Source organism: Urocitellus parryii, chromosome 15 (assembly GCF_045843805.1).
Source record: "Urocitellus parryii isolate mUroPar1 chromosome 15, mUroPar1.hap1, whole genome shotgun sequence".
NCBI classification, from domain to species: domain Eukaryota; kingdom Metazoa; phylum Chordata; class Mammalia; order Rodentia; family Sciuridae; genus Urocitellus; species Urocitellus parryii.
In genome coordinates, this window is record NC_135545.1 from 55,153,487 (window position 1) to 55,176,567 (window position 23,081).

General features: G+C 62.8%; 1 protein-coding gene across 4 annotated transcripts; it reads left to right on the forward strand.

The window, feature by feature from the left end:
• Positions 1–4,291: 4,291 nt before the first annotated feature.
• Positions 4,292–22,854, forward strand: Wfdc1 (WAP four-disulfide core domain 1). 4 transcript variants are annotated; one of them, XM_026411417.2, is made up of 7 exons: positions 4,292–4,765; positions 15,823–16,015; positions 17,893–17,976; positions 18,557–18,697; positions 20,128–20,169; positions 21,060–21,137; positions 22,495–22,854. In XM_026411417.2, exons 1-6 carry the CDS (start codon positions 4,646–4,648, stop codon positions 21,116–21,118), a joined length of 639 nt encoding a protein of 212 aa, XP_026267202.2. In that variant the 5' UTR covers positions 4,292–4,645; the 3' UTR covers positions 21,119–21,137; positions 22,495–22,854. The 4 variants fall into 4 exon arrangements, with proteins under 4 accessions (XP_026267202.2, XP_026267203.2, XP_026267199.2 ...); XM_026411418.2 differs by having other exon boundaries at positions 18,560–18,697; XM_026411414.2 differs by having other exon boundaries at positions 4,565–4,765; positions 17,899–17,976.
• Positions 22,855–23,081: the final 227 nt, after the last annotated feature.

Sequence of the window (23,081 nt, forward strand, 5' to 3'; positions counted from 1 at the left end):
ACCTATTAAATGTCCCACCACCTTTAGGGTCCGAGAGTCCCAGGAAGGGCCACTGCAGCTGGGGCGCCAGGGGCCTGCAGAAAGGGGGGTGCTCAGCCTGGGGCAGAGGCAGGGCTGGACCAGCTTCACCCTGGGTCTCAGTACACTTGGCCTTGTGGCCCCCTCCTTGCAAGCAGCCCCTTTCCCTGCAGCCATCCGATGGCTAAGGGAAGCACGGGAGGCCACGTTGGCCAGAGCCCAGGGGTCTGTTCCCAGTGGTCTGGCTCCGGGGGGTGCTGTGGGCAGGAGGGAGGAGAGCAGGCTGCGGGCCCAGAGGAGCTAGGCATCCCCTGGCTGGGAGGACAGCGAGCCGAGCCGGGTGAGGACCTGAGGCTGCCCAGTGAGGTCAGCAACAGGGCAGCAGGGTGGACTGCGGCCAAGGCCTGCCCTTCGAGAGCCGGGCAGCCCAGCCCAGCGCCTGCTTTCATTCCCAGGCTGGAGCAAGAGGTGCTCTGAAGGCCCACATGCAGCTGAGGCCCTCAGACCTGCCTTCTTGCTCTGAGCAGCGAACTCGCCCGGAGGGAACCTGCCGTGGGGCGGGCGCCTCCCGGGTGCTGAGCTGCTCTGGAGTCGCGTTCACCATCTCACTGCGTCACTGAGACAGAGCCAAGGCTGGCCGCTGACCACGCAGCTCAGTGCTGGACACAGACCCCTCCTCCAGGGGACCACAGGCACAGGGTCCAGGAGACTTTGAACACCCAGGAGGGTGTTTTAATGTCTCTTAAAATCCAAAGGGGAGAAAGAACACCGTCCAGGTTGGTTCTTGTGTCTCTCTCACCTGGACCACATCGTCGTTGATGCTTTGTTCAATAGAGGAAGAGGCCTGCAAAGGCAGAGCTCCCTGGCTGTAGGTAACGGCTGTCTGCGGGACCCCAGCCGCCCAGGGAAGGCCCCCACCCGGCCTCATGTGCTCCCTGGGGTGCCCCGCCTCGTTCCCCTGGCTAGGAGCCCCCACAGCTGGTCACCTGGCTCTCAGCCCCTGGTCCCGCCCTGGAGAAGCCTCTGCTGGTGTCTCGGCTCCAGCTGGACAACCTCGGTCACATCTGACCCCCTGATCTGGTGGCGTCATGGTCCCCAGCACGAGGAAGCTCTCAGCCTCACTGGGGACAGGGCAGTGGGGCCATCTCCCTGGAGGACTCACCAGTGGAAGTCCTTAAGCCTCTTGGGCTAATCGCAGACCGTTTCCTCACCTGTACCGCTGGACGAGGAGAGCACTGCCCGGTGGAGCCCCAGACATTAGGGCCCTGGAGGTGTCAGATAAGTGTCATTAAGATACCGGTCAGCGTCTGGCTCCTGCGGTTGGCAGTGAGCCCCTGAAGGCAGGGACTGGGCCGTCTCACTCTCCCTGGTGCCCCCCAGGCCTGAGGCAGAGCAGACGCTCAAATGTCTGAAGGAAGGAATGGACAGGGTCTGCTGCTCCTCTCCAGCAGGTCTCTCTCGTCAGGAGTCACTCACACTTCAGTGTCAAGTGCGATTCACGCTGATCATCATGTAAGAATGTTCCCCTCCCTGGGGAAGGGGTTTAACGGAGGCGGGGTAGTCTTTTCCTGGGTAGAGGGGCAGAACTCAGGTGCTCTGATGTTGGAAGGACCATTTCCCTCCTTCCCCTGAGAGCAGAAGCCCCGGAGGCAGACCCCAGGCAGGCCTCCCCGAGGGCCCTCTCAGCAGAGGACAGGAAAGGCCTGCCGAGCCCTAGGCTCCCCGGGGAACGGTGCCCACAGCCACAGGGAATTGCAGGACGAAGCTGGCGAGCACCTAGGGGGACAGGCCACCAGGCTGGGGTCAAGTTCAGGTTGCCCAGCTGGAGTGATGGGGAGGGCCTCTGCTGCCTGGGACACGGAGTTCTGAGGCTTGGCAGGAGCTGGCCCCAGAATCGTGATGGGACCCAGGCCTGGGCTGGCAGCCCAGGCCCCGCTGGCAGGGCCCCCACCGGGCTGTCGGGCGGAGACTCGGCCTCAGCCCTGATCAGAGGACCGCAGCTGGCCTCCTGCGAGGATCTGCCCGCTCTGCTTCTCCTCCTGGGCTTCTCCTCCCACTGACCTGCAGCACTGCCGCGTCCCCAGCAGCTGCCCTTCAGTCCTGATGGCTTTAGAGGTCAAAGGCACAGGGACTGAACTGACCAGTCAAGCCAGCACCTCCTGGGCCTCAGGTCCAAACACCTGGTGTGGAATGGATATCTCCAGCTGGGAGCTTTTATTGAGCTCCTGCTGTGTGCCTGGCCCTTTGGAGTCGTGGATGAAAGTTCTTTTGAGGTCAGCGACTCCCTGGGACTTGGAGAGTGGAACTAACCTATGACCGTCCACATCTTTGACCTGGGAACGTGCATAAGTCCTTGCAGGTCGTGACGATTAAGTCCTCCGCAGCAGGCCAGCAGCGCCCAGTGCCAAGGGCCACACCAGGCCAGGCAGGGGTCAGTAGCGGCCAGGAGTTCTGCTGGGCCAGGCGCCTCCTGCTTCTCTATGCAAATGGCACCCGCCTAGTGCCTCCAAGCACACACGGAGGTCCCTGGAAACCCAGCAGCCTGCCGTCCAGCCGGGGTCTCACGGGGACACTCTGGGAGTAGGCAGGGCCACGCTCCCTCCCGAGGCCCCCGGCCTTGGCTCTTGGCCCTTCCTTGGCTCTTGGCCCCTCGCTCGGCCCTCAAGCCACAGTGTCACGTCTTCGGGGACTTGTGCTCGGCCCAGCCTCCCTCTCCTCTGGTCACGCCATCAGGGCCCTCTGACCCTGGCCTCCTGCTCCCTCCTGTGCATGGGCCCCACCTGTGGACCCCCATGCCCTCCCCGCTTCCTGGTCTCTGACTTAGTCCCTCTGTGACGTCCCAGGAGTGGGGCATCAGGACACGGGCTTCCTATGAGGGTCTGCTCTTCTGTCTGCCGTAAGGACAAGGAGATCAGTGATAATCCTAAGGTGCATGTCCCCAGGTCTCTGCGGGTGACAGAGCCGTGGGGCGGGCGGAGGGAGTCAGGTGCGGAGTCAGCTGGGGGAGCCTGGTGAGGAAGCCACGCTGGCACCCAGGCTGGGGGAGCTAGAGGACGAGCTGGGCAGACTCTGGGGAGCCCTGGGGGTGCCGCCTGTGCAAAGGCCCTGCGGGTGCTGCCACAGAAGAAGCCAGAGCAGAGCGGGCAGGATGGAGGGAGGCAGGCGCTGCTGGTGGAGAGCCCAGCTTGGGGGGGGGGGGGCTGCCCGAGAGAGGCTGCTCAGGGAAGGAGGCTCCTGTCCACTCCCAGGCCGTCCTCCAGTGAGTACCACGGCTCACTCGACCCCGAGGGGCACACTGCCACTCCCGGGTCATGAACAAGAGGCGCCATGTGGCGTCCTCCGCCCAAAGGGAGGGAGTTGGCTCTGGGCAGGAAGGAGGCCACCCACAGGCAGAGACAGGAAGTGGGCCAAGAATGTGACAGCCAGCGTGTGTGGACAGGACAGGGAAGGGGGTGGGGGAGAGGATGAGCAGAGCCCCCACGGCCCCGAGGGGCAGGTCCAGCTCCACGACCGACTCACAGATGGGAGACTGAGGCCCAGGGGCGGACAGCCTCCTGCCTCTGCTGAGCCTTTGACTTCCCAAGGGCCAGCCTCGGGAGCAGCAGGGGGCGGAGACCCCTCAACCCGGGGCAGAGAGCAAGAGTGGGTGCAGGGGATGGGGGTGGTCTCAGGACAAATGAAAGGGTCATCTGGAACCCAGGCTAAGATGACGGGCCAAGAGGAGTGGGAGGCGGCGAGTGTCCGGGGCACGGAGCAGAAGGGACGCTCCTCCCGGGCTGGCTCCAGGGCCTCGCGTGGCCCCGATGGGGGGGCACCTTGACCAGGCGCTGTAGGGACCAGTGTCGGGGCAGGGTCTCGGTCCCTCTGGGCGTGGGGCCATGGGTAGCTCCTCTCGAGGCAGGACGTGGAGCCCGGGTCCTGCCGCTCTGCCCCTGTCAGATGGGGGCCAAAGCCAGTGCCTCGAGGGTGCAGGGAGCACGCCGCGCCTGCGGGGTCCTGGGTGGGCACATGTGACGCCTGCGGGGCCCTGGGTGGGCACGTGGGACGCCTGCGGGGCCCTTGGGACACTCGTGTGCAGCTCCTGGGAACCTCGGGAGCTCGGAGAGGCCGGGGGAGTGGCAGGAGCCTCCTTCCCCCTCCCCCACAGAGAGGGAGCGGGCAGCTGTGAGCAGGGCAGGCAGAGCTGGCCAGCCCACCGCAGCAGGGTGGACAGTTCCCCGGCCCAGCTCAGGACCTGGAGGGCGGGCTGAGCCCCCAGTCCTCCGCCGCAGCTGCCAGGAAGTCCTCTGGGGAGAGAGCGGCAGGGCCACTCCCGCCACGTCTCCGGCAAGCCCGGGCCCCCTCCTCCTGCGCTGTGGCCGTCCGAGCTGCCCGGGCTGCAGCTGCCCCTGTTGGTTGCATTCTGGGGTCAGAGGTTACAGGGCAAGCTAAAAATAACCTGGCAGGCCGGCCACCCTTGAGGAGGGGGCGTGTGCCGGGCGCAGAGGCAGGATCCCAGGGACCCCGCTGCGTGCGGCTGAGGACGGGAGAGGAGTTCCCGCTGCGGCGCTGGCCCCACCCAGCGGGGAGCCTCCTCCCGGCCTGTGCAAGGTCGCCGGCCCCGGAGGAAACGCCTGTGACCAGCGGGATGGGCAGCTGCCGAGGGACGGTCGCCTGGGCTCTGTGCTTCCTGCTGCTGCTCGCAGGGGGCTCGGCGGGGGAGCTCTGGACGCGGGCGCTGCCCGGGAGGCTGGCCGAGAAGCCCCACGTAAGTGCCGGGAGGGCGCGCAGTCCCGCGGGGCGGCCGGGCCAGGCGGTCCAGGCTGGCCACCTCCCCTGGGGCTCCCCAAACTGGGTCCCAGTGTGTCGGTCCCAGTGGGCAGGGGGACTGGAACCCTCAGAGGCCCCCACTGGGGAGGAAGGGACAGGGACCCTGCAGATGGGCAGCAGAGCCCAGCCTGGCACTGGCTGGGCTCCAGAGCTGCCTTCTGCAGAGCAGACCTGGTCAGGGTGGAGGACTTAACCTGGGCTGCCTCCACCACCACTGCCCCTTGGTGGGCTCCGCTGTGAATCCAGGTGGCCCTCTGTCCACTCAGAAACTGCCCTGAGGAAGGGGTAGTGTGGGGTCCTGTAGGTGAGATGGAAGTGACCACAGCCCTGAGGGGCAGATGATGGCAGCTCGGAGGAAGGGCTGGGGATAGCCAGCGGGAGAAGCCAGGTGGCTGGATTCGAGGGCGGCCTCTGCTTCTCCCCAGCTGTGTGACTTTAGGCAAGCGGCTTGAACTCTCTGAGCTCCAACAATCTCATCTGCAAAAGAAAGCGTTGCACTCCTCTCAGCTCACAGGTGTCAACAGCACCGTTTAACCAGGTGCTGGCCTGGGCTGCGGGGACGTGGACATTGAGTCTCCGCTGGGGAATTCACAGGACAAGGGGGACAGTAGAGAATAAAAGAGAGAGAAAACAAAAACCTACTGTGTGTCCAGCTTCCAAAGGCTCAGGAGAGATGCAGGGCAGGAAGGGACCAGCAGGGAGCCTGGGGGCAGGGGTGACAGAGGCGACTCAGGGGCTTAGATCCTCCGCAGGACATCTGGAGGAAGAGGGTCAAGAGCCGAGCCCTGGTGCTGTCATGCCCTCAGCAGGATGCCAGCCGGCAGCGCGTGGAGGCTCCTGACCAGGGTGGCTGGTGCCCCCCTCGGGCCAGCTCCTGCTCCATTCAATGTACCCACCTCGGGTCCCGCCAGCTGCCACCACTGGGTCAGCACTGGGTCACTCAGGGGCTGACTTGTGAGCAAATGCACGTGGGCATGTCCAGGAGAGTCGGGGAGGGTGCCAGGGGTGGGGACGTTTGGCCTGGGGCTTTGAGGGGTGAGTAGAAGCTCCCCAGAGGGGCAGGGTCTGTGCCTGCCAGGGATCGGATGAAGCCGGGTCTGGACTCCAGGACCTGCACGCTCGGGGCGGTGGCCCTGGCTGGCGTGGGCAGGAGGGAGGGAGGTGACGGAGGTGTGTGGGGAGGGCGCTCACTCCAGGTGGTGAGGGCCCCAAGGCCTTCCTGGAGGAGGCCCTGGCCAGAGCTCGCCAAGGCCGAGAATCAGGAGATTGGGAAGGGACCTGGGGCCAGCCCTGGCTGGGGGGAGGCCCTGCGCAGGCTCCACCCGCTGAACCCTCCGCTGGTGTGGCGGGTGGGTGCTACCCTCACAGGTGTGCTGTGCCACCACTGGTCAGGGGCCGCCCCAAGTCTGTCCCTGGATCTGCGACGTTGGTCCCTGCCCAGAGCGTGGACACTGGAGAGCTTTGTGTAAGCACATGCCTCAGAGAGCCCTGGGGAAGGACAGGCGACCTCAGAGGACAGGAGGCCGGGCAGCTCACCAGGCCCAGAGGTCGCCACAAGTCACCTCAAGTGCGCTGTGCCACCGCAGGCTACTCACTGCCCCTCTCCGGGCCCCAGAGAGGTGAAGGTGGAGGACTGGATGGCCTCTAGGGCCCTCAGCTCTGCCTAATTCCTCCTCAAGTGACCACAGGGAATGGGGAGGGGACGGGAGGCAGCCCCAAAGGCCCGAAGGCAAGGCCTTCCTGGGTGGCTCCGCCCCCCCTCAGCCCTGGCCCTGGACCCTGGAGGGCAGTGGCTGGGCTGGGCAGGGAGAGGTCAGTTGGTACTGCGCTGGGGCCTCCCTGCCCACCTGGGAGCCAATTTTACCTAATACGGCCACCGTCACAAACGGGCTGGAGAGGGCCACCAGGGGCTCCTCCCCCCAGGGGGTCCTCCCCCCAGAGTCTCCTCCCTCCAGGGGGTCCTCCCCCCAGAGTCTCCTCCCCCCAGAGTCTCCTCACCCCCCAGAGTCTCCTCCCCCCCACAGTCTCCTCCCCCCCAGAGTCTCCTCCCCCCAGGGGCTCCTCACCCCCCAGAGTCTCCTCCCCCCCAGAGTCTCCTCCCCCCAGAGTCTCCTCCCCCCAGGGGGTCCTCCCCCCAGAGTCTCCTCCCCCCCAGAGTCTCCTCCCCCCAGAGTCTCCTCACCCCCCAGAGTCTCCTCCCCCCAGGGGGTCCTCCCCCCAGAGTCTCCTCCCCCCAGAGTCTCCTCCCCCCAGAGTCTCCTCACCCCCAGAGTCTCCTCCCCCCAGGGGGTCCTCCCCCCAGAGTCTCCTCCCCCCAGAGTCTCCTCCCCCCAGAGTCTCCTCCCCCCAGAGTCTCCTCCTGTTACCGCTGTTGACCGGTGACGAGTTCTTGCTCCCCGATGTTGAAGAATAACACCAAAGAAGCACGCCGAGGCAAGGCCAGAGTAGAAATTAGAAATTTATTAAAGGACAGAAGAAAAGACTTCTCCCGGAGGAAGAAGGGGACCCAAAAGGTGGAATCCAGTTAGCGGGCAATGTGTTTCCCTTTTTATAGGTTTGGTGAAGGAATGTAGGTGGGAAGGGTTTGGGACAAAGGAGTAATCTGGTCATTTCCGAGTCAAGTTTGCTGTTCATTAACATTTCTTTGGGATGAGCTACCTCCAAATCTGTTGGGGGCTGTATCCTGGGCTTCATTAACATTTCTTTGGGATGGGCTGTCTTTGAGAATCTGTTGGGGGATGTTCATTAACATTTCTCCCAGGTGGACTTTGGCCTAGGGCCTTTTCGGAACTTTATTAACACTGCATGAGTTGTCCTGTTTTCCCTGAGTCATTCCCAGCATGGCCTCCATTTTAGATTTCACTCGATATTAGACCCGATTTACCTAACTACACTGACTACCTAACTTTAAATCTGGCTTCATTCCCCCCCAGAGTCTCCTCCCCCCAGGGGGTCCTCCCCCCAGAGTCTCCTCCCCCCAGAGTCTCCTCCCCCCAGGGGGTCCTCCCCCCAGAGTCTCCTCCCCCCAGAGTCTCCTCCCCCCAGGGGGTCCTCCCCCCCAGAGTCTCCTCCCCCCCACAGTCTCCTCCCCCCCAGAGTCTCCTCCCCCTAGAGTCTCCTCCCCCTAGAGTCTCCTCCCCCTCAGAGTCTCCTCCCCCCAGAGTCTCTTCACCCCCAGAGTCTCCTCCCCCCCAGAGTCTCCTCCCCCCAGAGTCTCCTCCCCCCCAGAGTCTCCTCCCCCCAGAGTCTCCTCCCCCCAGAGTCTCCTCCCCCCAGGGGCTCCTCACTCCCAGAGTCTCCTCCCCCCCAGAGTCTCTTCACCCCCAGAGTCTCCTCCTCCCCAGTCTCCTCCCCCCCAGAGTCTCTTCACCCCCAGAGTCTCCTCCCCCCAGAGTCTCCTCCCCCCAGAGTCTCCTCACCCCCACAGTCTCCTCCCCCCCAGAGTCTCCTCACCCCCAGAGTCTCCTCCCCCCAGAGTCTCCTCCCCCCAGAGTCTCCTCCCCCCAGAGTCTCCTCCCCCCAGAGTCTCCTCCCCCCAGAGTCTCCTCCCCCCAGGGGCTCCTCACCCCCAGAGTCTCCTCCCCCCCAGAGTCTCTTCACCCCCAGAGTCTCCTCCTCCCCAGTCTCCTCCCCCCCAGAGTCTCCTCACCCCCAGAGTCTCCTCCCCCCCAGAGTCTCCTCCCCCCAGAGTCTCCTCCCCCCCAGAGTCTCCTCCCCCCAGGGTTTCCTCCCCCCAGAGTCTCCTCCCCCCAGAGTCTCCTCCCCCCAGAGTCTCCTCACCCCCACAGTCTCCTCCCCCCCAGAGTCTCCTCACCCCCAGAGTCTCCTCACCCCCGGGGGCTCCTCACCCCCGGGGGCTCCTCACCCCCGGGGGCTCCTCCCGTCCTCTGCCTCCTGCTCCCTGGTGGAGCCCCGCGGCCTGTGAGCCGGGGAAAGGAGGCCATCTCTTCTCACTGCTCCTGGGGTGGCCCGAAGTCTGCCAGGCTGGGGGTGGCACACCTTGGCCATCCGCCCTAGAGAGCTGGAGCGGGACCCTGCCTGCACAAGGCGCCGTCACCACCCAGACTCCTGTCTCTGAGCCCTGTCCTTTGGCAAAATGACCTTGGTTTGGGGACCCATCTCTTGGGGGGGGGCTGTTGATCGCCTGAGTTCCATTTGCATCTCGCCGTCCAGGCACAGAATGGCCAGAGGGCAGCACACTGGCCTCACATCCCCCTGGGGTCCCCCAGGAGGCTCTCGGCCCACTGCCCTCCAGCTGCAGTGACTCCCCTGTCCCCTCTGGGCCTCGGCTTCCTCAGCTGCAGCCCAGGGCACAGCACGCAGGGCCTGGTGAGGACAGGAGCTCTGCGCCCAGCCCTGAGCCGCATCCTCCTGGTGTGTGCCGACATCACATGGGGATGCGTGAAGGCGCCCAGGGCCGCGGGAGGGGTGTGGGCATGCCACCTCGGTGTCCCAGGGCCCTGTGTGGGCACGGGGGGGCTCGGCAGCCTTGGGGGGCGCTGGTGGGTGCGTGCTGGAGTCTGCCGTCCTGCGAGATGCTGGTCTTTTGATGACTCTGAGAGAGTCCCATTGCACTGCACCCAGTCCTGCTCCCAGAGCCGGCGCCGAGCCCCGGGTGCCGGGAAGTGCATTCACGCAGGCGCTGAACTCCGGCCCTCTGTTCCAGGGAGAAACTTATTTTTAAATCTTTGACGTCCAAATTCCAGAGGAAGAACAAATACTGCTTAGAGGAAAATTGGCTTTCTTCCTCCCCCAAGCAAGCCAGTCTGGGGTACATTTTTATTGGCCTGGAACATTCCAAAGGAGGGTAAAGTTGTTCAGGGAAGGAAGGGTGTGGGTGCTGAGGGTCCTGGTGAATGGGTGGCCTGCAGGCTGGTGCCTTTTCCCTGCATAGAAATGGCTCAGCACGTTTTCTTCTGATTATTACATAGTGATGTTTACTGTTAAAAAAAAAATCAGACGGCACAGAAAGTTATAAATAAGTGCAGATGACCTCGGTTCTTCCTACCAGACGCAATGCGGGGTCCAGGGCTTTCCACGAAGCAATCGCGCACATTTCTTAGTGGCGCTGCATTGAGACTCTCTTCGGGGGGCCAATCTGCAGGAGGTGAAGGAACCCTTTGAGGAGACTTTGCAGTGGCACTTGGTACGTCCGTGCCTCCTGCAGCCCCTACCTCTCTACTACCAGAGCATGCCTATCACCCTGGGAGACCCCGTCCCATAAAGGGTCGCTCCACCCCCTGCAGCCCTGGATTTGTGTCCCGGTGTCTCGCCTCAGTGGAGTCTGGTGGCCCTGGCTGGTTCACACCGTCTCCCACCTCTGCGTTTTCACACCGTGCGTGACACATGGTGAGTGTGTGCATGGGTGGGTCCGCGTCCTCCCCTCCCAGTTCTGTGATGTCCTGACGCAGGGGTGTGCCGTCCCCAGCTGGCCTCCTTTGGCTGGAGGCCAGCTTAGTTGAGTTGGACTTTACCTCTTAGAATGGCCCCGCTGACTTGGGCTCCCTGCTGAGCCCTGGCACTTCCTTCACTGCTTCCTAAGGACGCAGGAGGCAGCTTTGTGAATCTAGAGGCCACCAACAGCGTCTGCCCAGGAGTGGGGAGATGCCATTGGTGGGAAGCCTGGGGGGGGGGAAGGGGGTTTGCTCCAAGTCAGAATGTAGAGCCCGAAGCCCCGGGTGGCTGGGCACTCACCGACAGTCCCTTAGCAGAAGTGGGGGTACAGACGGAAACCCGAGGCCACTCTGTGGCCTCTGTGGAGGGAGCTGGAGGACCTGCCTCTTTTCTCAGGGGGACTTAATGTGCGTAATGTCCTTTTCAGCTGAGTGGCAGTGTAAGTGGGGGAGGGGGGCTGGCTGGGAGTGGTGAGCATTTTCCAGAATGTGTATGGGGGGGGGGCAGCGGTTTTCTGACCGTGCCCTGAGTTGGGGCTACTGCAGCGGAGGGCAGAGGCCTGGGGTGGGACAGATGCCCACATGGAGGGACGCACCTCCCAGGCCCAGACTCTGGGGGCCAGAAGGCTCTGACGGTCAGAAGCCTGCTCCCCCCCACTCCAGCAGCCTCAGCTCACGCCTGCCTCAGTTTCCCCATCAAAAGTGGGCATAACACCCGCGGCCTCCAAGGGCTGCACCAGGCATGCAGGGTGGAGTCCACCGTCTCCAAAGGCTGCCGCCTCCGCCCGTGGTGTGTGGGTCTCCTGCCCAGGGCCTGGGTTCTGAGCCTGACAGCTCCGCATGGTGACTGTGCCTGTCACTCTCCTGGAAGGGGTCTGGCAAGCTGCCAGGAGCCATGCCCATGGTCACCGTCTGGTGCCAGCATGCACTGGGCCACACATATGGGTGTTGGGCACTTTTCTAGGAGCCTGGGACACATGTGAAAATATGTGCAAGTCCCTGTCCCCAGCAGGGCACGTCACAGCAGAAGGAAGACAGTAGATAGATGAGGGTGCAGTACACAGGCCGAGGGTGGCCAGGGGCTGGAAGCTGTGTGGGGCCAGAGTGGAGCGCAGAGGGACGGCCATGTGAGCAGAGGCCTGGGGGTGATGCCTGGCGGGGCCTGTGACCTGGACAGTGAGCAGTGGAGTATGGGGACAACCGGTGCAAAGATCCAGAGGTGGACTGGGCTCATGTGCTCTGGGGACCTCAAGGGGGTAGGCGGCTGGACAGGGTGAGAGGGCAGTGGTGGGAGGGTTGGCGGCCCCCACCCTGCTGACCCCGCCTGCTGGGCCGGGAGGACTGGGCTGTTGACCCCTTCAGACGCTGGGGAGGGGCGAGGGTGGGGTGAGCTCTTTTAGGAAGGGCCATTCTCAGGCCCCAGGGCTCAGCCACTGTTCAGAGCCCTCCTGGGCGCCCCTGGAGCGCTCTCCAACATTAAGCCCTTAATCTGGCCCTGGGTGAAATCGCTTCTTTATCACCCAGGCCATCTGCTGGCTCAGCGGGCTGGTAAATAACGGGGAGAGCCAGCGGAGGGCTTATCTCTTTTGTTCTGTCCAAATTCTGAGAACCGGCATTGAATTTCCCTCGGAGAACAGGGGACATCTAAACTTGATCTCTGCACAGCCCCCTCCTCCGGGGCCACCCGGAGGGAGTCACGGGATGGGAGGCAGGGGAGGCGAGGAGCCTCCTCACCCGGGCTCCGCTAATTCTGTAAATGAGGCCCCGCGCTGCCCTCCGAGGGGGCTGGGCAGCCGTCGCCTTGGATCAGGATTAAAACTGGAGAGGCCCCAACACGGGTCCAATTTAGTTAATTCTGCAGCAAATGGCACGGAGGGCTAGTGTCGTGGGATTGTGCCCCTGCGTGCCTGGGTGCTTGGCGGTGGCGCAGGAATGCGCGGGTCGCGGGAAGGGGTGCGGAGAGGGCGGGTGCGGAGAGGCTGCCCCGGTCACAGACGCCCCGCAAGTCCCCGTCCCCTCCCCTTCCTTCCCCTTCCCACCCAGCTCTCACTGCTGCTTTGCACAAAGGGGTTCCTGGGGTGAAGCAGGACGCAGGCGCCCTCCCCGGCTGTCCCCGCCCACTTGCATGGGCCCTGGAGACTCGCTGCGAGGCCGGAAGCGCTGGCCTCTGCCGCCACCTACTGGGTTGTGCCTGGTCCCCTGGCGCGCGCCCCCTGCAGGCCGTCGGCAGCAGCGCACCGAGTGTGCTGGTTCCGCTCTGCAGGCGCAAAAGGGCGTTCGGTGATCTTTTGGCTTCTACTGGAGGCCTGGACCAGAAACACCCACGACCTCAGCGAGTCCTGGCAGGGACGCCTTCAGGAGGGTATTTCAGCTGGGGCTGAGGAGTGACTTGGCCAACAGAACAGAGAAGCAGCAGAATCTTCTAGGCCGAGGCCGGGCTCCTGTCCTGGGGCAGAAACCTTTCTGTTGCTGTGCGGGTGGTCAGTCCTCAAAAGCTCCAGTGGGGAGTGCTGGTGACCACTCCCTGCAGGGAAACGGGCTTGCACAAAGTGAGGCAGCAGGGGAGTGGCAGAGCTGGGTTTGAACCCAGCCCACCAGCGGCAGAGTCCAGGCAGGTGGCCCCTCTGCTGTGCTGCAGGAGACAGGTCAATTGAAGGAAGAGGACAGCAGGACAGGTGCTGACCAGTGACAGGGTCAGAGGCTTCAGTCTGGAGGTCCTGATTGAGCAGGACAGGAGGGAGCCATCCAGAGGGCAATGGGGCTGCTCCCGAGGGGCAAAGGCCTTGGGTGGGCTTGTGCTGGAGGGTGAGGAAGGGGGAGGGCGGGTGAGGAAGGGGGAGGGCGGGTGAGGAAGGGGGAGGGCGGGTGAGGAAGGGGGAGGGCCGGTAAGGTACACAGCCACTCGGGGTGGTATGAGGAGGGCAGCACCAGCACTGAACTTGAAGGTCCAGCGAGGAGCTGAGATTTGGCCCTAAGGGTGCTGGGAGACCACAAGCCTCAGAGCACAAGAACATTGGTCCCGAGGTGCCCTCCAGAAAGCCCCTTTGAGGGCTGGGATTGTGACTAGATGGCAGGGCACTTGCCTGGCACGTATGAGGCCCTGGGTTTGATCCTCAGCACCTCATAAAAATAAATAAAATAAAGGTATTGTGTCCATCTACAACTAAAAAACAATAAAAAATAAAGCCCCTTTGAGCTGCAGTTTGGAGAATGCAAAGGGGGCAGACGTGGAGTCAGGGAGGCCAAGGTGGAAGCTGCTGTGGAGGCCATGGGGACTTGGGCCTCAGTGGCTTTCATTCACAAACATTGGTAGAACATGCCAAGCACGGCGCCCAGTTTCCCGTGGTGCCAGGACAAATGACCAAAACTAGGGTGGCCTAAGCCAGCAGCATCGTGTCCTCTGAGTGTGGGGGGCCAGGAACTCAGTATCAGTCTCTGTGTGGAGATGGCGTTTGGCCTGGTCATGCCCCCTCTCGAGGCTCCGGGGAAGGTTCCTCCTCGCCTCCTCTAGCTTTTGGGTGCTGCTGGCCACCACCGCTCCTGGCTCACAGTCTCACCACCCCAGTCTCCGCCTCCATCTTCGAGTGGCCTTCCTTGTCAGTGCGTGTGTGTGTGTGTGTGTGTGTGTGTGCACATGTGTGCGCTCTTCCTCTGCCCCCTCTATAGGACACTTATAATTGGATAATCCAGGATCTCCTGTGATCCCGGATCAAACCCACAGAGCCTGCTTTATCGTATGAGGTTGCATTTACAGACCCCAGGGACAAGGGGTGTCTTTGGGGGCTTGCTCACCACCTGAAGAGGCAGTCACAGAAGACTCAGCACCTCCCCGGGGGGTTGCTCACCTTCTGAACAGGAAGCAGGTGTGCTCACACAGCTTCACAGAGGGTGGGGCGCAGGGCCGTGGGGAGGGTGCGGGCCCTGATCCTGGCTGGGAGCTTTGGGGCAAAGGAGAGTGGAGTTGAGTCCTAGACGAGGTTCCCTCTGGAGAGGCCCCGGAGCCGCGGGCAAGGCCTGGAGGGCTGGGGGCACTCTGCCAAGGAAGCTTGCAGTTGTGTGCGTGCTGGGTGCGTGCTGTGTGCTCAGGTCTAGATGTAGCGGGGGCTTGGACGGTGTGTCCTGGCTGGGCTGAGACCCCCTTCCTCCTGATGCTCAGCCTTATTGTCCTGGGCTCCTCCTGGTGCGTCCCATGCCCCTCAGTTCAGCACGCGTTGCCCACACCAGGTCCCCTGGAGGTGGGTCAGGTGGCATACAGGAGGACAGGCTCCCCTTTGTTGACCGCCACTGTGCAGGTAGCACGGCTTCAGGGCCCCAAGGGGAGCCCTGGGGGTCTGGAGGAGGGAGGGTCGCATCTGGGGATTCAGCGTGCTGTCCTTAGTAACATCTCCATTAGACACAGGTCACATGCTCCACAATCCACCCACTTAAATGTGCAGTTTGTGCCTTTGGCCCATTCACCGCTGTGCAACCAATGCTAAAGTCAGTATTAGATCATTTTCATTGTCCCCAAAAGAAACCTGCACCCACAGGTAGGTCCCTAACGTGAAACCTGCACCCATGATTCACTGCCAGTCCTGCCCCTGAGGCCATCCTTCTGTTTTCTGTATCTACGGATTTGCCTGCTCTGTGTGCATGCAGGGGGACCCCACAGTATGTGGCCCTGTGTGTCCGCCTGCTGGGCATCGTCTCTAGGGTCCATCCAGGTGGTCCTGTGTATCAGGCCTTCATTTATATTTGTGGCCAAATGAGGTTCCACTGTGTGGAGAGACCACATTGATCAGCCGGTGGACATTTGGGTGGTTTCCATCCGGGGCTGAAGGAGAAGTCTCGGGCCCTGCCTCTAGAGGGCTTGTTCCGTGCGCACTCCCACTAATAAAGTGTTAACTACATTTTATTTTTTAACCTTTTACTGAAGCAATATTGAAAAGTACAGAAATCTTAAGTGTCCAGTTCCCACAAATTAAACCCCCTGTGTCATCCACGTGAGGTCAAGAGGCAGAGCGGGCCACAGGTCCCCAGGTGAACCAGCCAGCCCCAACAGGCAGGCACCAGAGACTCCCCACAGGGCACCGCTTTGCTTGTCTGTAAACTGCAGTGAATCACATTGTCCCTTGTGACCTGGCTTTCCCCCTTCCATGTGCTGTGTGTGAGATTTAGCCAAGCTGTGCTGTGAGTCCATTCACTCATGTGTGAGCTGTAAATTCTCAAAGCTCTACATAAACATTGATTACAAGAAATCAATCAATCCATCTATCTATATACACACAGAGACGTGTGTATGTGTGTGCACACATGCATGGATACGCGGGTGCACACTCAGGAGATCCATCTCTAAGGAGGTAGGTCCCTAAAGTGCAAGACTCCAGCAAGCCACCAAGATTCACTTCTGCAGCTGTTGGTGGCCTTCAGTCACCTCAATTTGGGGCGGTTACAGACAAGCATGGCGTCTGTTAACCCCGAGACCGACCCTCAGAGGCTGGGTCTGCGGGGATCAGTTTTCCACGCCAGGAAGCGCAGGCTGCGAGAGGTCCCAGGACACCGCGCAGCGCACAGCTCCAAGGCGCTGGCTTGGCGCCGCTGATCGCCCTCCCCTGTCCCGCAGGCCGAGGAGGCGGGCGCGCCCGGTGGCCCCCGGCAGCCCCGCGCTGACCGCTGCCCGCCGCCCCCACGGACACTGCCCCCTGGCGCCTGCCAGGCTGCGCGCTGCCAGGCGGACTCCGAGTGCCCGCGCCACCGGCGCTGCTGCTACAACGGCTGCGCCTACGCCTGCCTGGAGGCCGTGCCGCCCCCGCCAGGTAGGCCGGGCGCGGGAGGGGGCAGGTGGGCCCGGAGCCCCCCCTGGGGGCCGCAGAGCACCTGCGGAGGACAGGACCCTCTGAGCATCTCTTCTACCCGCGGCTCACTGCCCTCCCGTGCTCCCTGGGCACAGGTCCAGGGACTTACTGAGCACCTCCCGAGGGCGGAGCCCACAGCCCGGGAGGCCCATCCTGGGAGGAGGTGGGGGGGGATGAGAGTCCCCTAAACACCCAGACTGAGGCTTTCCCTAAAAATATCCCGCCAGGTTCCCCCTCCCCAGGTCCCACATTCCTGGGACCCCACCAGCCCCCTTCGCTCCTGGATCTAGTGCCCGGGGTGTCTGGAGGAGAGTGGGTGCTCAGCAGGGCGGTGGGGTGTCTGGGAGGCAGGGGCCTGGGAGGTTCAAATCCTTCAGATTCCAGTTGAGCAGGGCTGAAGGCACCTGCGGCTCTCGGAGAGCCTGAACCGTGGGAAAGGGCCCCAGGGCCGGGGCACTGAGGAGATGCTGTTGAACTCGACTCCCTCTCACAGGAGGGACAGTGTTGGGGTGCTCCTGGTCTAAGGAGTTCCAGATCCTTTGTGGGGAGAAGTCTGGGGTGTGCAGGGAGGAGAGCTGCCAGGGGCCCCGAGCCAGGCGGGCAGGCAGTAGCCTGGGTGGGTGGGGAAAATGTGCCCTAAGTGGGTGGGACGGGCGGGAGGGGGCCAGCTTTGCTCCAGGCAGGGCCTTTAGACAGGCTGGGCTTTTGGACTCTCCTTTTCCGGAACCACCAGGTTCCCAAGGGCAGTAATTACGGAAGGAGGGCCCACCTCCTTCCCAAGGCCCGGGAGATGGCGGAAGGCGGAAGTGACCACACCTTGTGTTCTTTGGGGTGAGGTCACAGGGATGACAAGGGACTCAGCACATTTAATAACACTCATTATTATGCTGGGTGACTCTGGGTCTGCCTCTGAGCAGTGACAGGGCGGGCGCTCAGGGACCAGCTGGCTCCCACCCAGCCTTTATAAGAAAGGTGGCACGGCACCCCCTCCTGGTAGAAGAGCACATAAGGCACCAGCCCCCACTGGGGGTGTCCCTTCCTGTGGAATGCGCCCAGGCATAGGGATTAGCCTTGCTCCCTAGGCCAAGTGCTTTTGAGCAGTGCACAAAGGATACAGTGGTGCCGGGCATCCCCAAGAGTCTCCCAGGCATTTCATCTCAGACAGCTCCATGGGTGGAGACGGGGTCAGTTTCATTTGCAACTGAGGACACAGAAACTCAGAGAACCTGGGTCACTTGCTCAAGATTAAACAGCAGCATAGCTGCTGAGGAGAGGTGCACATAGCTCAGAGGGCAGGGCCGTGGGGGTCCCTGCTCTGACACCTGGGCCCCTGTGCAGGGTCCCACCCAGAACTTCCTCCCTGCTGCCCTCAGCCTCTCTTCCTCACCTTCAGCTCTTGGCCCAGAGACGGCTCTCTTGGGGGACTTTCCTCTGGGGACGAAGGTCCCTCCTCTAGCCGCCCCCTCCTCCCTGCTCGCTGGCTGTCACCCGATTCAAGGGTCAGCCCCCCCGGGCAGAGTCTGTCTGCTTCTCTTCCTGGGGTGTCCCCAGCACCTTAAGCAGTCTCTGGTGCATGACAGCTGCTCGGATACTCACCATTCATTCACGGCCCGCAGCAAGAGCCGCTCAGCGCCGGTGGGTCATAAAAACTCCGAGTCACAGCGCCAACAAGGTTGCCCAGCCGTGACGGTGTGACGCGGGAGCTGAGGGGGAGCAGCCTGTCCTGGGCACTGCAGGTGTCAGCCCAGGGCTGGGTGTGCAGGGCCTCTGTGGTCATGAGAGGGAGGCTCCTACCCCAGAGGCTGCCGGGGGAGGCCCCTGACCCTGTCCTTTGTCAGTTTTAGACTGGCTGGTGCAGCCGAAACCGCGGTGGCTTGGTGGCAATGGCTGGCTCCTGGACGGCCCCGAGGAGGTGCTACAAGGTAGCTGCGGGCCCCGGGGGGCTGGGTGGGGGGCACAGCCAGGCTCCCCCTCCTGAGGTGCCAGCAGGAACCACAGCCCAGGCTGTCTGTCCCTGCAGGCCCTCAGCCAAATGCTCAGCCTCCGGATCCCCCAGCCCAGCTCAGAGGTGCCAGCTGTCACTCAGCTGTCCCACAGCCCAGGACAGAAAGAGGGCCTGGATGCTCCCTAACAACGGGGCCTCCTTCCCGGGTGGAGAGGGCAAGGCAGGGGCTAGGGCTGCTTCCCAGACCCTGCATCTTTAGGGGTTCATTGCTGTGCATGGTCTGTGGGGTGAGCATGGTATGAGTGTGCGTGGTTGTGTCGGGATGTGTGTGTGCGTGTGTGCTGGGTGTGAGTCTGTTTCAGGGTGGGCCCATGAATGGGAGGGTGTGAGGCGTGTTGGAATCTGTGATGGGCTGGCCTCTGCCAGTGCACACCGGTGGTTCCAGGTGGGGTGACAGCTGCCGTGAGGGGGCGCAGGTGCAGGAGTGGGGCGCCTCGCCGGACAGGGCGTGGTGTGTGCCGGGCTCTGCCTCTGAGGCACTGGCGTGTCCCCCACAGCAGAAGCATGCAGCACCACCGAGGATGGCGCAGAGCCACTGCAGTGTCCCTCAGGCTACGAGTGCCACATCCTGAGCCCCGGGGACGTGGCCGAGGGCATCCCCAACCGCGGGCAGTGTGTGAAGCAGCGGCGGCCAGCAGGTGAGTGGTGCCCTGGGCCTGGCTCCTGCTCCCCAGAGCCCCGCACAGCGGAGACGGAACCCTGCCCCTGGGTGGCCTTGGGGTCCATTTCTTCCCCTGGCGGAGCCTCGGTCTCCTCCTGTAGAATGGCCCACACGCAGGCCAGGACTCCTGCCCTGCTCGCATTAGCTGTGCGCACGGCCAGCAGGCTCCCCACCTCAAGCCTCCCTCTTCCTAAGACAGGGATCGCACATGCACCGAGGACCTGGTGTGTGCCAGGTGCTGTCCTCAGCTCTCATTCAAGCCTCATAACTACAGCTGCCGCCGTCCCCAGGCCAGCCAGGGTGGAGGCCGCAGGTCCTGGGCCCTGCTCTTAACCCCACAGGCCCTGCCGCCCGACTCGCTTGGTAGCTGGCTGTGAAGCTCGAGGACAGGGCAAGCCTCTGCTGCCAAGGTCCACAAGGATGGGGTCACACGGGGTCATTGCCTCGCACTGAAAATGCCAGCGCTGGTCCCTAGTGATCTTTATGGGCCCACAAAACAGGAGAAAATGTCTCCTATCATGTCCCCGTGACTCACAGGAGAGCAGAGGGCACAGCGTGGACGGAGGATGTTGCCACCTCCCACCCTCCCACGTGCCCACGTGTTCTGGCTACAGCCGGGCGGTGTTGGGGGAGAGGCTGGGCTCAAGGACGGGGCCACAGAGTCGACACTGCCCGCAGTAGCCGCTCTTTTCGGAGAGTGGCAGTGTCCCGTGGCCCCTGGTGTGTGTTCAGGGAATCATTCCCGGAGGCTGGCAGTGACCTGGAGGACAGGTGTGGCACCTTCTTGGTAGGAAGCTGAGGCTCAGGTGGGGGTGGGGGAAGCAGGGCAGGAAGATCGATTGAGGACTGTCCTTCCCCATGGTGACCCCGGAGTCCCCTCAGACACACTCACAGTGCCACTTACTTGTGTGTGAGCGTGTTTTGCAATGGCATTGGCTGAACAGGACGTGGAAATTCCACGGTGGCTGGTCTGCTTGGACAGTGGCTCCCAGGCTTTGTGTCTCCGGATCCCTCACCAGGGGCTCACACAGCACGCTCCTCCCCACAGCGGGGCTGGGGGCTGGTGGGCAGGCGTCACACAGAAACTGAAGCCCAGACGCTGAAGACGTTCCTGTGCTTGTCATTTAAACATGACGACAAGCCCATCACATATTAAACCCAAGTATCAGTTTTCTTACAAATAACCATATTTTCCAAAACAAAAATATATACAGCGAGAAGAGGGCACTGGGCCACAGTCGTGCCACGCCCTTTAGTTCATGAATGGAGAGGGAGATCTTCCTGTGCGTCTGCTCAGCTGCTGCGGTGTCACTCTCCGTGGGACCCGGAGGAAAAGGAGAAGGAGAGAAGGGGCTCGGGCTTCGGCCTCATGAGTCTGGAAACAAGTTTGATCTCATTGTTTTCCAGATGGGAGATTCCTGAGACACAGATTTTACAAAGAATATCCAGGTGAGAGAAGAGGCCATTCCTTCCTTGCAGAGGGCATGAAAAGGGTCAGCAAGCACTGACCAGCTGTAGAGGGAAAATAAAAGCCCAGGTCTGAACTGTAGGGGACAGACAGGAAGTAGGTTTGGAAATATGGACGAAGTCGTGCTGTCCGGTGGCGGGCATGGCAGGCTGAGTGGCTCCTGGACGACCTGGCCTCCTGCTGAAGGTCAGAGCCCAGGGCTAGATGTGCCAGAACCCGGGACTGTCCCCGGATTCTTATTTGGGGAATTGGAAAAGGTGGCCAGCTCCATCCCTCCCCCGCCCATCTAGTATCTGTGTGATCAGCCATTCTTCATCCACCGCCACCGTCCACCGTCCCTTCTTCCACCCAGCCAACCTCGCCATCAGGAATGGACACGTTACCAAGCACTGCTTATCATTCTGGGCTGGAGGTTGGGGCCACACTTGTCACCGTGCCACAGTTGCTGTCAGCAGGCAGCTGCTATCAGGAGGAAATCCAGCCATTACCTGGGCCCAAGTGGCCACTTGAGGGCAGTGTGACGCAGGCTCCTGACCGCGCGTACTGGATACCAGCAGGACACCTTAGACCGGGTTGTCAAGGAAGCCTCCCTCAGGAGGGGACAGGGAGCTGCGCCTAAAGACCAAGAAACAGCAGGCAGCGGAAGGGCCTGTGTGACAGTCCTGGGTGACTGCCTGATGGGCAGGGCAGTGGGTGGCCGGCGGTGAGGGGTGAGGCTGGCCCTGGCTGAGCCAGGGGAGGGGCTGCAGGCAGCTGGGCAGCCCCCCTGGGGACGGGGCTCAGGCCAGGTCGCCAGGCACGGGGAGGCAGCTTGGCGTCACCTGTGCGGCGAGGCAGGCATTTCAGCAGGATGGGACACTTCATTTTGCAGAGGGTGACTCGAAGAACGTGGCAGAACCCGGAAAGGGGCAGCCGAGGAGCTTCCAGTAGAGCAGCGTCCAGCCGGCAGGTGAGGGGTGCTGAGGGCCAGGAGCCAAGCAGCGGTCATCAGGAGCCAAGCAGCGGTCATCAGCTGGCTGCGGGCGGGCGGGCGGAGGGCTCCACCTGCTGGTGGAGTTTCAGATCCCTCGAAGGTTCCCAGGGATCCGAGAGCTCCAGCCTTCCCTAGTGGGAGGGAGCATTTTATGGCACTGGGGACCCTAAGCCGAGACCAGCAGGGTGGTGACTCCCCTACCAGTCCTGGGCTGGCAATACCTGCAATGTCCCCTTGCTTGTCCTGCCTGCCCACGCCTGCCCAGCAGTACCATGGAGGGCCGTTGTCCCACAGGTGCTGGTACTGGGCCCCAGTTCCGGGCTGTCTGCTGTGTGCCAGGCCCAGTGCTGGGGCGGCCGGTCAACAAGCCCAGCAGAGCCCCTGCCCCGGGCTCACGTCCTGGAAGGAGACTGGACAGGCTGTAGGTGGGGCCATTAGGTAGATGGCGGGGTGGCTGGTGACATGGCGCAGAGGAGCCAGCAGGGCAGGGAGCTGCCCCCGTGGGGTCAGGGAAGCCCTGCCAAAGGTGACACTGGGCCAAGACTGAGGACGAGAAGGTGCTGCGTGGGGACAGCTGGCTGGGGAATCCCTTGGGGCGGGGGTCTGGGCTCCGAGGAATCCAAGGAGGCCGCTGGGTGGGAGGGAATGGCGTGCGGAGGCTGCCGAGAGGTGGTGGCGGGTGAGGTGAGGTGCTGCCCCCAGGTGCTGCCAGCCGGGAGCAGGCACAGGTGCCCCCTGAAGGGCTGTGGGGTCGGCCACCAGAAGGTCTTCACCGCGAACCTTGACCCCCTCCTTGCCCCGGCCCTGGGAAAGCCGCAGCCCACGGGATGGACAGTCCACACGGGGCAGGAACTTCCAGGTGTCCTTGAAAGGAAAGCAGCAGGTTTTAGGTTCCAGGATATTCAGGGCTGAGTCCTCCAGGAAGGTCAGGAGCCCGGGGGACCCATCAGGGTGTCCACTGCCTGCTGGTGACAAGGACCCTTTCTGGAGTGTCTGACGCCAGCCTGCGACGTCTCACCAGGGAGTCGGGCCCAGGATCAGCTGAGGATGTTTGTGGAAGGAGGGACTGGGGAGCCAGGGGCCTGGCCTCAAGTTCCGCTCCTCGCCCTGTGACCTTAAACTGGTGACCCCACCTGAGAAACGGGACCGATGTCCAGGGTGTGCTAGTACCTGAGTCAGAAGGTGCCCCCCAGGCTCCCCGGGAGTTAGAGTCACATCTGGCTGGAGGTGGGGTCTTTCTGGCTCGTGCTGGGCCAGGGAGGGAGGGACGGGGCAGGCTTGCGGCCCCTCCAGCCTCCCCCTCGGCTCACAGTCCTCTCTGCTTCCTTCGCAGTCCCGGCCCAAGAACATTCCTCCTCTTCCCACCAAGCCTCCATGCAGGAAAGTGGTTTGACCCCCAGAGGCCACTGCAGAACATGACCCCAGAGCTCCTGGCCCCCATCCCAGCTTGGCCCTGGCTGAAGCGGTGACTCAGTGGGAGCCCCTGGCCAGCTCTGGGTCCCTGCTCACCACCCTGGACACAGGTCCCTGCAGCGCCTCGTGATCTCTGCCTGGGAAGGCGCCTCCGCGGGTGTGAGGCCAGAAGCCCCTCCCCAGGACAGGGCTCAGCCTGGCGGTGCTTTCTGCAGATTTCTTCCAGGTGTGACTCTGGCAGGCACATGCCCCTCCCAAGTGCTCTCCAAATAAATCCGCCTTGATAGAATGGAAATGAGCTTCCTGCTCAAGCAGATTCCCTCGGGGACCTTACAGTGGATGCCTGATTCGTAGGAGCCAGCGGGAGGGGACTCAAGTACAGCAGGACAGGACGCTGGGTGTCGGGCGGTTTGTAGACCTTTGCCCTGTGCAGCTGCTGTGGGGCAGGCAGGGCGTCGTCAGGGTGAGATGTCAGCTCTGCTCCGCTCCTGGGGTCCGGGAACCTGG